A 13,777-nucleotide genomic window follows, 5' to 3' on the forward strand; every position below is an offset into this window, starting at 1 on the left:
TTTAACTATAGCCTATACGTCCAATAGTTAATTGATAGGCTAATTAATAATCATGATAATAATAGGCTAATTGTGCAAATTGCCCAGCATATGCAAGTTAGCATCTGGCAGTACTTTACATGTCTAACATAAAACAATGTACACTAAATTAAGATGTTGAATATGGCAAACACACTTCTGAACATCGGCATGTTAGTATTGTCACTGTCAGCATGCTGGCTACAGACTCAGTGGTTCTCCAATTTGGTTGTAACAGTTGTAGTTACTGCTGAATAGAGAACCGCAGTACCCGGAAGTAAGTTAGCATTTTTACCACTTCCGGTTCCTTCGACAAAAAGCAATGAGATTTCTCCATAGGATTTTGGAAAATAGCTCGAAAAAGGTCTGTGGTTGACACAAATTTAAGAGATGGATCACGTTTTGTTCTACGACATTAATCAGCAGTGACCCCACTGGTGATTTTTGAAGAGTTTAGGTGTCTGAAAAACGATGGTTGTCAACAAGTGGCTGAATAGGACTACAGAACAGAAGCTGTCGAGGCCGTTGTATGTCATTACGCCGAATACGTAAACACTGCCGCTAAGTTTGTTTGCCCTGTTCTGCCTGAAAGCAAGTACCTTCCTCCTTCAAACTGTTAAAACAAACTCTTCAACTTCCTCTGTAGTTTTGAATATGGATCTTAAGTTGGCGTGACGTTGAAGCAGCGTCCCTGCTGTAGTTCGTTCATAGCATAACGTTAGCATTTTGCTTCTGGCGACTAGATTTATGATTCGAAAATGATAAAAGTAGGGTAGACATGTGGAGATTATCTGGCTGAACAAAACGTGATCCGGCTCTTAAATGTTTCAACCACAGATCTTATTTCCAGCTATTTTCCAAAATCCTATGGAGAAATTACATTGCGTTTTTGGCGAAGGAACCGGAAGGAGTTTACTTTCGGGTTTTAGGACGCGTCACTGCGGTTTTCTATTGTTTGATATACTAATGTTTCAATTACAAATAAAGATGTCCTCAAGAGAGTCTCTGCAAAGCTCACAGTCAGAGTGAAACCTTATATTATGCAGCCCATTCCTCCGATGAAAGATATCAGAAAACATAAATTCTGCATAACATACAGTGTGTGTGAAGAGAAAGAAAAGGAAATCAACATAATGTGCACAGCATTATCTTAAAATAACGAACAATAACACTGTCCATCACTTTTTTATCTGCACTCCTGAAGCCAAGTGACTCATTTAACCTCTAAAGAAAGAATTTATTGCAATCTATCAGGACGGCGGGGACTTCTTAATTGAGTCTGAGTCATAGTCAGCGCTGTTTCCAGGAAAATATTTGCCCTTTTCTCTTTCTCTCTTTGTCTGGATCTGTTTGATCTCTGTCCATATGTTTGCACTTCTTTAATGTTTCATTACAGCTTTTCTTTCTCCTCCCTCCACCTGCGCACCTCAAGGTCGACACCTACTGAGTTCACACAGAAGTGCAGAAAAGCTGCCTTAATTTATTTATTGCTACTTTGCCATCCATGAAAGCACCTTGCAGTGAAATTAACATGCAATTCATCAATGGTGAGTGCATTCTCTGTCAGATTTTTGTTTTATTAAAATCATTTTTATTGGGTTATTGTGGGTCCAGACGATGTGTTTATTTTGAAGGTAAAAAAAGGTGACCTGAAAAAAAACTCAGAAAGTTTGCTTTAAATGTCAATCCTTTTGTCCTCCCATCTCCTTTCCTGTCTTTTTTTCCATTTGTGTACCTTCAGCTCCAGGTTTGGGTCGTTTCCCAGGTACACCAGCAGGCAGTGGAGGGCGGCCATGCGCTGAGGGTCAGTCTTGCTGCTGGGACACCTTGGACACGGGTGACATGATACAGCAAATTAACTTTTATACAACATAAGCACATTCAAACACACATACACGCAGCAGAAGCACAGGCAGACAGCCAACATTTGGGTACAGCGGTGTGATATATGAGCCGTTTAAAAGTGGGATTTATGAATGAATGAAGCAAAAAAGAACAAAATGTTGTCAAAGAACCAACAAGGGGTCCCTGATGTGTCCTCATTAAGCATGATGGTTGACCTTTCTGGCCATGAGTCAAGCTAGAGTTGTTCTTACATCCAACTAATATTGAAGTGTGTGCGTGTGTGTGTGTGTGTGTGTGTGTGTGTGTGTGTGTGTGTGTGTGTGTGTGTGTGTGTGTGTGTGTGTGTGTGTGTGTGTGTGTGTGTGTGTGTGTGTGTGTGTGTGTGTGTGTGTGTGTGTGTGTGTGTGTGTGTGTGTGTGTGTGTGTGTGTGTGTCCTTTATGTGATTTACTTCACACTTAAATACATGGATGTTGCTGAGGACCCAAATCGTGACGTGTTGAGTATGGTGGGGTAGGTACGTTTGAGAAACCGGCTCGAGATACACTTTTTGTTATATTCCATGGAATGCTCTTAACATCCCGATAGCAATGAATATCTGAAGTGCTTTGACAAAAAATCCATACAAAAAAGTCATCTGTGGAAGCCGTGGCGCTGTAAAAAGCACGACCAATCATCTGAGCCGGCCCGACTAAAATAACTGGATGGCCTACCTGCCTGTCAGCCTTCCATCTGTGCACAAACTTATCTCGTGCCCTCATTGGTCATGTGCGCGTTCGTGTGTGTTGGAGGAGGGGCTCTGTAAGGAAGTGGCAGATTTGTTCCGGCTGTGTATTTTCAAATTCTAGCGCACTCGAGGTGGTTTCTCCAAAATGACCTACCCCACCTTTAAGTCACTGTGACATCACCCATTGGTTTGTTGGCTAACGTTTGGAAACGCCGAGTCATCTTTTTTGGAAAAACAGAAGAGAAGTTAGAGAAAAAAGACGCTTCACGAGACAATTTTAGAAGACCAGAATGTTAAAATCTACTTTCATGAACGGAAAACATTGTGGTAGCGACCTGGCAATCCGTAGCGTACTCTGCTTTTTTTCTCTATTTTAATCCACATCGGACAAATATTGACAAATTCAATAGAACCATGATGTATCGACGAAGCGATTTGGACCATAAACTCATTAAGAAAATATTCCTTGATGTTATAATTTGAGTGAGACGTAGGGTACATTTCTCATAGACTTCTAGACAATCTGACTTTTCTTGCAACCAGTGAAGTTTCCCCCTGCTGGCTTTAAAAAGTAATGCATGTTTAAAGCACTTACACATCGGGTAAGGCTCGCTCGGCAAAGCTGGCAACATTACATTCAAGAACAGATAAAGAAATTGGAAAGAGAGAGATCTTTGAGACATATCTATTTGCCAGTTTGACTCATTCGCTCAACTTCTCACTTGAAGGGTGTTTTGGTGAGAGGTTTTTTGGGATGAGCTGTTTAGATACTTTTGTAGATAATTGAGGCTTAGCAATGGGCTCGTTTCAACCATAGTCTGTATTTATAGACAGGAACATTTTGCACCAGTTTATCCCAAGACACTGCAGGTGTGTATGTTCCAAAATAACCTTAAAAAAAGACTTCTCCTTTCCACCTGCTCGTTGTCTATATATATATATACTGTATATATACCTCCCTCTGCTCTCAAGTTCCTCATCTATGTATAGAAACATTAACCCTGATCGACATGAATCTTTTATTTCCACAAAAGGTCTTGAAGCACGCTCACCTGGAAGGAGCTCGCAGGATCTTCAGCAGGAAGGCAGGGCTCAGCTCGGCCTCGTGGATCCTGCCGCTGCCCAGGTCCAACACACTGCCACTGGACTCTTCTTCTGAGTGCAACACTGTGACGTCAGCTGACTGAGACGGCAAACCCAGGTCCACATCAAGACCTGAAGGTCGTCCAGACAGGGAGAGACAGAGAAAACAAATCAAATCAAATGAGGTTTCTCCCATGTTCCCCTTTAAACTGGGTTTTTCTCCGGAAGTGTTTCCTTGTACGATGTGAGGGTCTAAGGACAGAGGGTGTAGTATTCTCATACCGATATTCTGCACAAACTGTGATGTTGTATTTGCTGTAAAGTGTCTTTACTGTAGGGTATTTTTTATTATGGCTCGACCAAAAATTGCTTAAAAATATGCTATATAAATACAACTTGATTTGATTTGAAAATGAAAGCTGTGTGTTTGTACAGGATCCATGTTGAACCCTAGTGTCGTTCTTGGGTCAAATATGATCGATTGACTTCTTTCATCAATCATAAATAATGTGTTTTACATTTGATTGTCTCAAGGCCTTATGATATCCTCCACGGTAGGCATTGGAACATATTTCGTTGCTGATGTATATATAATAACTTAACTTAATAACTTTTTTATTGTATACATTGCATTATATGTATATTTTCTACTTTATTTCAAATGTTTAATGTACAATGCCATGTCTTTTTATGCTGCTGCCACACAAACATTTCCCAAATTGGGATCAATAAAGTACTATCTTATCTTATAAGCACTTTCATTACATTTTGAGTGGTTTATTTAACTTTGTAGCACCTATGATGTTCCCGGTTAAAAATGACCACCATAAGAAATGTATGGGTAACCCTACATCAGTGGTTCTCAACTGGTCTAGCCCCGGGACCCACTTTTTTCTTTGTCAATAAATCGCGACCCAAAATTTTGAACCACTCAAATCTATTCAACAAAAAAAATCGCGCTGTAATATATACGCTTTTCAGCTTCCAATATTAATTAAATTGAAGTACAGGGCTTATATCCCTTCACAGAACTAAAGTAGGTTTAATGAGATGATGGAATCAAAGATGAACTGTATAAAATGCACAAAATCTGGAAACTCGACCCCAGAAAAAAGTCTGGAGGGATTCTCTCTCAGGAGATTTTTAGAAATACTAACATATAAACTACGCATTCTGGTACACTCTGAGAAGAAAATAAATTCATCTATTACTACCCGACATTTTAATAATATTTGATGCCATTGTTTGTTTTTCACTTTGCTCTGACAGCTTGCTGCTCCACACAGAGAGAAGAGTAAAGAGGAGATCTGTGTGACTTACTTTAAATTGTGGGTAAGGGTAGATAGCCCCCATTGTTCTGTGACCTGTCAATCATCAAACCGGGGGTCATATTTCATTACGTGTTCATTTGTATCTGAAGTTGTACCCATGGATGTATAAAGAATAGTTCTACCGCTAAGTTATTCTCCGTGGGGACTTCCGGCAACAATCTTGATTCTGATTGGCCAGAAGACTCGAAAAAACACTACGAGACAGAAGTTTTCGAAGCGTTTATGGTCTCCGGTACTTCCAGTCCAACGCCGACTGCATGCACAGCGTTAGAAAATTGGGCCTTCAAAATAAAAGTTTGACTTTAAAAAAAAAAAAGTTAATTTTTTTTTTTTACTCACATCTGTGACCCACTTGAAACAGGTCCGCGACCCACTTTTGGGTCGCGACCCCCCAGTTGAGAATCACTGCCCTACATTATCTTCATCCATCAGATAGAACACACACACAAATAAAATACATTTTCAGTGTCTATTCTTTGTTTATTTACTCCAGTTATTCATGCAAACCAGTAGAATGAGACATTGTTTACAGCTTAAACGGGTGTTCAATTAAAAGTGGTGATGATTAATGGTTGTTGTGTTAATGTAAGAGCAGTTGAAACAAACACGACAGGAAGGTTAAAAAACCGTATCAGGGAAAAAGGGAGCTTGTAGTGTGGATGAGAGGGGAAGTAAACAAACTGCTAATTGAACAGAAACCTTGTCTCACCTGAGAGAAAGAGGGAGTGACAGACTATCTCCTGCTGCCTGGTGTTGATACAGTGGAGGAAATGGTCCTGCAGGTACACCAGGATGTGGTAACCTACGAGAAAATAACAGCCTCACTTACACACCTGTTATATTAGTATTCTGTTTGCACACCAGACCGAGGACACATGCGCTCATTTGTAGGTATTCATGTAAACCTCTCACACACTTGAGCTGAATTTATAACTGGATTGTGAGGCATGTGTGTGTGACTGTTTTACATTTCTGTGTTTGCAATGACCTATAGGAATGAAGAGCGGATGGAGATGTGTGGCTTTCTGCTCGCTGCCCAGAGACACTCTGAACGTCTTGCTGCAGTCTGCAGGAGGAGAACAAAAAAATCGAATTTTCTCAGCATATGCTCAAGATAAAAACAGAAGCATAGGAATAGAGACAGCAAAAATAAATTAGGTGTTTAAAAACAAATGTAAATAGAGAGAATGCGCACCTTTGTGGACTAAAAGCACAGTGTAGCTCACTTCCTGTTTGGCTTTCAGATGTTGGCTGTAGCACACACACATGCTTCCTAAAAACAAACCACAGGGACAGAAAGGTTATGGATCACACAGTAGGGCAAAATCAGTGAAAACATTCATGACGTTCGATAAGAAATTAAACTAAGTGTGATGTATTTTCGATGGAAAGTAAAAAGGCAGTCGGATTTTGTATTTGGTTTTGAAATCAAAGCCTCAATCATCAATTTCATGAATAAATCAAATGGTAATTCAAGGTTTGAATTCTAATATGACAACATGCAATCATTTGGAAAAGTCTTATTCCAAAACACTGAATATTACTCTTGGTTGAGGGTAACAAACTAATACATGTCAATATTTTAAAGAGGCCCGGTTGTGCATTTGGGGTTTTCCCTTTCCTGTAGTGTGTGATATAGGTTTTTGTGAATGGTCTGCAAAGGCTAATGGGGAGTGTTCGAGTGTTTCTCCCACACTCAAAACCCTACCTGAAACACCTCCATTGGACTCCTTTGTTTACTTCTGTGACACACTATAAATCATACTGTACAATAGGCAACAGATTCGACTTGCATTTTTTAGTGATCATTATTACATTACATTATATGTCACTTTTATCCAAAGCCACTTACATACATTCAGTACTGTGGGCAATCCCCACAGGAGCAATTTGGGGTGAAGTGTCTCAGGGACAGAACGAATAAAAAAAAAAGGGACTCGAACTTCCCATCTCCTGATTCAAAGTTCAGCGCACTATTCACTAGGGATGTAACGATACCAAAACTCACGGTACGATATTTATCGCGATATTGAAAAATTAAGGGAAAACAATTTGAATTTTTTTTTTTTTTTTACTTGATTTTTTTTTTACTTTATTAAATAATAAATCTGATTTGTACAGCATTTTAGTAGGATAGTAGTATTTTAAAGTGTCAACAATATAATAATCAGACCCTGCAATAGAATAAATCAAGTTTCACTTTAGTTTTTCAAGTAACTCAACTCTAACTCACTAACTCACTCACTCAGCATCATCTAGGTTATCTTTTAGGAATATGAGCATGTCCACATTTCCAGGTAGAAGCTGGGATGTTTGGGCGTTTACAATATCCCCTGCTGTGGAAACAACTCTCTTGCTTGGTACTGATGTTGCTGGGACAGAGAGATATGCTTTGGCCATGGGTGACAGCAGTGGGTCAAACTGTGCATTGTCTCTCCACCACTTCAAAAACAATACAGTTGTTGCCAAGAAGGTGAGGCTTGTTGACAGGGCGAGATATAAATATACTGTTGGTACTTGTCTATGTCTCTAGGTATGTACATGTAGCCCTGTGAATACCATGTCCTTTTGTGTTATCTGTTGTTTTATGTTCATGTTGTAACCTACTTGCTGCCATGTTGGATAGGTCTCCCTTGAAAAAGAGATCGATGATCTCAATGGGACCATCTGGTTAAATAAAGGTTTAAAAAAATATATATATTTTGTCAGTCTCACGACGGTATTGAGACATTTATTTACCGCCATATTCGATATATCGTTACATCCCTACTATCCACTGAGCTACAGCCTCCCTATGATCAGAACAATCGTTTTGAAACCAAATTCTTCCAACAATCTTTTGATTATTTAATATTCACTGGAATTGTTCATTACAAAATCAGCCTTGATTTTCTAAATATGATTTGTGATTTATCGTGCATATAATTTGATTATTATCATAACTTCTGTTAAAACTTACTTTCTTGTTTTCAGAAATAGAAATGCAAAACACAAACATATTTAGGATTAGTCATGAACTGTAACCACAAGTTAGTTTATTTACATCTCTAGAGGGTTTGGGGAACAAATCTGTGACTGAAATATTATTCATGAAACAATGTTTGCGTGTTACCTATTATGTTTGTGAACACTTTCAGCCTCAGGGGCTCCTGCTCTGGGCTCTTCTCGTGATAGTGGTCGAAACCCAGATTTACAAAGCTGTTGGAAAAACACAAAAAATGTCCCAGTTAGTTAATTTGAGTAAATTATATAAATAAAGAAATACATTAAATATTTTCAACATGAGCAATGATGAACGACTAACTTGTACAGTGCAGGGAGTGTGCGAAAAATCCTTTTAGTTCCTTTGATTACAGGAACATTTCAATACCATTTCAAGAAATTGAGAATATAGAATAAAATAACTGCTGAGAAATATATTTAATATACTAAGCTAGCAGTGGTTGCCTTACTTGACTGTGCGGAAAAGATTAGCAGGAAACTCTAATGGGAATTCCAACTGTGGGAGAAGATTTTTAAAAATACATTAAAAACAAAACATTTTGAATATGATTTGAGCAAAAAGACTGGTTATCTATTAAAGTGTAAGACAGAAAGATGATTTACCATAGTTTCGCAGTTATGGTTGGGATAAAACTGCACACATCGCATGAGAAACTTGTCCTGTGAAAGTCACACGACAGGGATTTTGAGTTATTAAACGTACCTTGTCTGCCTGAACTGGTTATTTTAGATGATTGTTATAAAAATGCAATGTCCTCACAAGTACAGTGGTACATGCCTGAGTGTGTGTCACACTATGCGTGAGATAGTAGACTCGTTGTGTGTGTCCGTCCCACTGGAGCCAGCAGAAGTCCTCTACGATCCTCTCTGCTGTTTTTAACAAACGTTCCGGATTTGCCATCACCTGTTTCACACAAACACATTCATATTCAGCTTTGTAGACACAGTGAATTCTTAATGCAAAGCTCCCCACGAGGGCACGAGAGACACAGTCGTTTATGGCTGGATAATGAGGTGGAACCATATATTCAAAGGCACTGGGTTTAGTAAACAAATCACAACCTTTTTACTTATTATTTACTGGGTATTTGTGGAATTCAGACTTTTAAAAAACAGCACAGAACCCTCCGGCAAGAAATATTCTCTATGCATTTCATAGCTTTGCTGAAGGGCCACTTTTGGGACTTTTTTTATAAAGTAAGGAGCTGGGTAAAGTAAAAAAGAAAAGTGGTGAATTTAGATTCTCACTCACCACTCTGTAACCCTCCTGTTTCGTCAGCATAACATGGTAGAGATCAACATCTGAAACACACAGAAGGATATATATAAATACAAATGTATTCAATTATACGAGTCCCCCGAGAAGGCGGTGTTTTCCCCCTCAAAATGTAAGAAAAAGAAAGATTATGTCTCTGAATGTGATGATGTGTTTTCCTTAGAGATTAGTGAAATATAGCCCACACAGACACACTCACATCCATCCTCAGTCAGCAGCAGCAGGTGGCTCTCCAGCACTGATCTCCTGTCAGTTTCTGCGTGCAGGAACTGGAGGCAGAAATCATGAGTCAGCATCTCGCGGTTTACAACAGCTACCAGATGGAAAAGTTTATTTGCTGATTTCCATATTTTAATGCAGGCCTTAAACATTCTTGGCATTTATTTAAATTAGCAGTTTGGCAACTGGACGAGAAACACACGGTAAGGAACACGGGCAGCCAACAGCGGCTTAATAAGGTAAATAATACACAGAAAACTAAGAAATAGACATATGTAAAGCATGATTAAGTGAGTAAGAGAAGAAATGGAAATTACAAACACAAACAGTAACAAAGAATATGGCACAGATGCACAATAAGTGCAACATCAGCTCCTGGCTGCAGTACACACACACACACACACACACACACACACACACACACACACACACACACACACACACACACACACACACACACACACACACACACACACACACACACACACACACACACACACACACACACACACACACACACACACACACACACACACACACACACACACACACACACACACACACACACACACACACACACACACACACACACACACACACACACACACACACACACACACAGTACCTGCACTTTGACCCTGCAGTCTACCGCCTTGAGGACTTTAGTGTTGTTGATGGGATGGATCTCGATCAGGAGGGTTAGACACTTGGACACTAAAACACACGATATGAGAAATGATTTGAATAAGGTAACGAGGAAGTTTTAAAAAAGTGCGTTATGATGAAGAGATCTCGGGTGTTACTTGGTTTGAGGCGCTCCTCTCCTCTGGTGTTTTGTGCCAAGCTGACAGCTGGGGGGGCAAAAAAAGCACAGGCAAGGGGTCATGTGACTTCATTTGCATATATATATATATTCTACACTAAATCAGCATTTCTTCAACTATGATCTGGCACCATTAATCATTAATATGCTAACAAACTTTGTCCTTCCCATTCTTCTTTTGAGTTGCAAAATAATAATGTTATAGAGATACTTAACTGCTCCCTAGACGCTTAGATCATTTATTATTTAGACCGTAGTTTGGTCGCTCACTTAATTGCCTAATTAAAGGTCAGAGTTTCGCCTCATTTGCTGCTAATTATTTCATCTGTAAGTAAGAGAGGCTCACCTAACAGGGTCTCCTCCTTGTTCAGAGAGCAGCTGCTGACACACACCTGCTTGTCAAATGTGTACAGGAGCTGTTGGAGAGAAAGCACAGCCTCATGGGGAAATGCTAACACACACAAGCACAAAAGTCAAAATCTGAAGGAGACACACACACAGACGGTACCTTGTTCTGTTTGGTGTTGGAGTCAAATTTCCCAATCCTGGTAGTCCCTGTTGCTCCCTATCAAAAGAATGAATCCTCTAGTTACATGTAGGTCATTAAAGAGGCACTTTTCAATTTCCTTTTAGGGTGTTATATATGTTTCCGTGCATGTCAATGGTCTGCAAAGGCTAAAATCCCAAAGTTTTCTATTAGCTAGCGCTCCAATACATTGTACGTGATAGGCTAAGGGGCGGGACATCTCTAAGCGCTTAACCAATCACAACAGAGCCGGCCAGCTAACCAATCAGAGCAGACTGGGCTCTGGTTTCAGACAGAGGGTGAAAAGAGGTGCTGCAGCACAGGCAGTATGAGAAGAATAAAGAGCTTTTTGAACATTAAAGCATGGAGACATGTCACTGTAGAGGCACAAAATACAAATATGAACCTGAAAATGAGCAGAATAGGGCCCCTTTAAATCAATCAAACTACAGAGATGGATATTCCCAATCTGTCTAGACTGAGAAAACCTATTTTCCCACTGGTTTCTTGCACCACTTTGTTGTGTAGACCGCCATGCTTGATCTCCTTATTACCTCTGCTGACCTTGCCGATTATCCAGACTCGACTTGCTTGACTTCAAACCAGCAACTCAACACTATTTCGGGGTTCAGAGGATTTTAAATAAAAGGAAGGAAACTGCTCTGAAACCCAAGGTGCAGCCAGGCATGCATGGAGCTGTGAACCTTTCACAGAAAAAAGAGATTGCTTCCTCTTTGCAGGCTGCCCACTGTCTTTAACCTAGCAAACCCACTGACTCTTTGGCGAGCCTATCATTAAAAATTCATGTTGTGCAGAGAAGCACAGTTCAGCACAGAGAACGTTATCTTCTGAAAATATGTCAAGCGGAAATAAAGAGGAATCTGTATGTTAGAAAATATAATTTTATTTCATTTTGTGGTGTCCTGTTGGAGAGAATATGGGGGGTTAATATTTACCTCCCTGGGGTTTAAATGAGGGATGCGGACAGCTGGAACAGAATAGTTTTAAACTATATGAATTTGTTCTAACATACTACACTATACTGAGTCAAAGAAGTGAGACCAATGCAGGCTGTAAACTAAACTGGAACAAGCACTAAAAAATAAAGGTTAAGACTAATTACACTTAGAATATAATTGGGAGGGATGAAAGCCTCTTTAATGGTCACACATGCAGAGAACACAGCACACAGTGACATTTTTTCTCTGCATTTAACCCATCCTAGTACCAGGAGTCTAGTACAAGGAGCAGTGGTTGACTAATGAGTAAATTCCACAAGGAAACTATTCAATTTGCATTGCTGTCACTATGAATGTACCTTCCAGGAGTAAAGGATGCCTCCATCCCTCTCAATGTTTAGGATCCGGGTGTCCACTGCTCCAGAGTATTCTGCAGACACAGCATCATTATTATGAACCCATACGTCTCATCATGTCTGAACAACAACATGCAGACCGCTACTGCTCACACTGAACATATAGTGTTACGGCTGATGAGGATACAGTGTGTTCCCCTGTATAACAACATATTATACATGTGTAAAGAGCCGAGGTGTGTGGGACAAATGTATTTTGAGGGAATCTATAAATGTGCCACCACTGAGACTGAATGAGTTTTGGTGCATTTCCTGCAGAACCACCACTGTCAAGCATCACTTTACCACTTTAATCACGACTTTTGTCACGACTTTTTTCTTAGTCCTATGTTCACCAAATACTGGTACTGAGATTGGCTACAGTGAAAATAAATAATTTAAATGATCCATTGTTTATATTATACAGTATTGTCTTTGGATAGAAGGTTCTGAGAAATTCATTTATTAAAAATTGTATTTTTTATATGTTTTATCTTTTAATTCCTACTAGTATCCATAGTTAGGACGTTTAACAGGAAATAATAACTTTTGTTTTGGTGTCCTTACAAGGTATTTACAGAGGAAGTATGAGGAGTAAATGGCTCCATCTACTGGAGTATATAAAACTTTTAGCCACTCAATTGTTTCTAAAAGCTCCATTTGCTCAAAGAAATTGACTTTGTATGTGATATTACGCAATTTCATAGCAATGACACAAATGAATCATGTAGATAAATACTCTCTAGGTCTAGGCTCTTTAATAACAGTGACAGGTTGAACTGACACTGTTCGCTAGCTATTAGTCAAAGCTATTCAGTTATTACAAAACTTTAAAGAGTACCGATGACACCTGAACGCCTCACCTTTCACTCTGCAGACCGACGCTTCTTTCCTCAGAATGTCAGAAACAACATCTCTGTGCAGGTCAAACTTTTGCTTTAACTTCAGCATGTTTACACCAATCCTCAGTTGAAAATCCCTACTTTATTTAAAACACTCCGGAATAAGCTTGCTTCGTGAAGAGGCGGCTCCTGGCACCTGACAGCCGGTGTGCGTTCAGGCTCTGCATCATGTGACCATTTAACTATGCTAACTTTGGCTAGTTGTTGCTGAAACTTAAAGCAGTAGTGCACATACAGCTTCCTCCTGTCTTTAGAAACGCATATGTATTGACATGCGGAAATGAAACTTTATCCAGTAATAAGCTCCTCCCTTCCCAGGGGCAGAGTCGCTGCCATAAGCCGAGGAAAGCATCCGTCAGGCGGGTTGGAATCTCTCACGGTCCCGCTGAATGAGAGCACCATCCAGACTCAGTATGGAGTCACAGGCAGGTGACACATATGATCAGTGGTAGAAACAGTTCTTAGATGTTGTACTTAGGTAAAATAAGAACTTCTACAATGTTCAAATACTCAGTTACAAGCAAAAATAATGATAATATAATAATAATAAAGCGTTTATTAAAATAGCACTTTTCATACAACACATGCAGCTCAAAGTGCTTTACAAAATGGCGACACATCACAAGTTAAAAATAAGAAATTCTCCTCAGATTATTTGTTAAGAACTTTAA

The 13,777-nt window shown here is 39.5% G+C and overlaps 1 protein-coding gene and 1 long non-coding RNA gene across 3 annotated transcripts in view; one reads left to right on the forward strand and one right to left on the reverse strand.

The window, feature by feature from the left end:
* Nucleotides 1-13,534, reverse strand: part of gsap (gamma-secretase activating protein) — a 43,110-nt gene extending 29,576 nt beyond the window's left edge. The window contains exons 1-17 of the mRNA XM_079654170.1: nucleotides 13,068-13,534; nucleotides 12,169-12,239; nucleotides 10,833-10,889; nucleotides 10,671-10,740; nucleotides 10,305-10,352; nucleotides 10,127-10,215; nucleotides 9,482-9,551; nucleotides 9,259-9,308; nucleotides 8,785-8,910; nucleotides 8,610-8,666; nucleotides 8,456-8,502; nucleotides 8,116-8,201; nucleotides 6,199-6,276; nucleotides 5,992-6,069; nucleotides 5,713-5,805; nucleotides 3,642-3,804; nucleotides 1,754-1,844 (exon numbers count right to left, since the gene is read on the reverse strand). Coding sequence (XP_079510296.1) covers nucleotides 1,754-1,844; nucleotides 3,642-3,804; nucleotides 5,713-5,805; nucleotides 5,992-6,069; nucleotides 6,199-6,276; nucleotides 8,116-8,201; nucleotides 8,456-8,502; nucleotides 8,610-8,666; nucleotides 8,785-8,910; nucleotides 9,259-9,308; nucleotides 9,482-9,551; nucleotides 10,127-10,215; nucleotides 10,305-10,352; nucleotides 10,671-10,740; nucleotides 10,833-10,889; nucleotides 12,169-12,239; nucleotides 13,068-13,155 — 1,362 coding nt within the window. The 5' untranslated portion in view covers nucleotides 13,156-13,534. The remainder of the gene's footprint in view (nucleotides 1-1,753; nucleotides 1,845-3,641; nucleotides 3,805-5,712; nucleotides 5,806-5,991; nucleotides 6,070-6,198; nucleotides 6,277-8,115; nucleotides 8,202-8,455; nucleotides 8,503-8,609; nucleotides 8,667-8,784; nucleotides 8,911-9,258; nucleotides 9,309-9,481; nucleotides 9,552-10,126; nucleotides 10,216-10,304; nucleotides 10,353-10,670; nucleotides 10,741-10,832; nucleotides 10,890-12,168; nucleotides 12,240-13,067) is intronic.
* LOC307021760 lies at nucleotides 72-4,258 on the forward strand. Of its 2 annotated transcripts, none has more exons than XR_013803243.1 (3): nucleotides 72-1,565; nucleotides 1,760-2,379; nucleotides 3,624-4,258. It is a non-coding gene; the product is annotated as an uncharacterized lncRNA (long non-coding RNA). The 2 variants fall into 2 exon arrangements; XR_013803244.1 differs by having other exon boundaries at nucleotides 1,760-1,855.
* Nucleotides 13,535-13,777: the final 243 nt, after the last annotated feature.

Source organism: Notothenia rossii (assembly GCF_949606895.1).
Source record: "Notothenia rossii genome assembly, chromosome: 10".
NCBI lineage: Eukaryota > Metazoa > Chordata > Actinopteri > Perciformes > Nototheniidae > Notothenia > Notothenia rossii.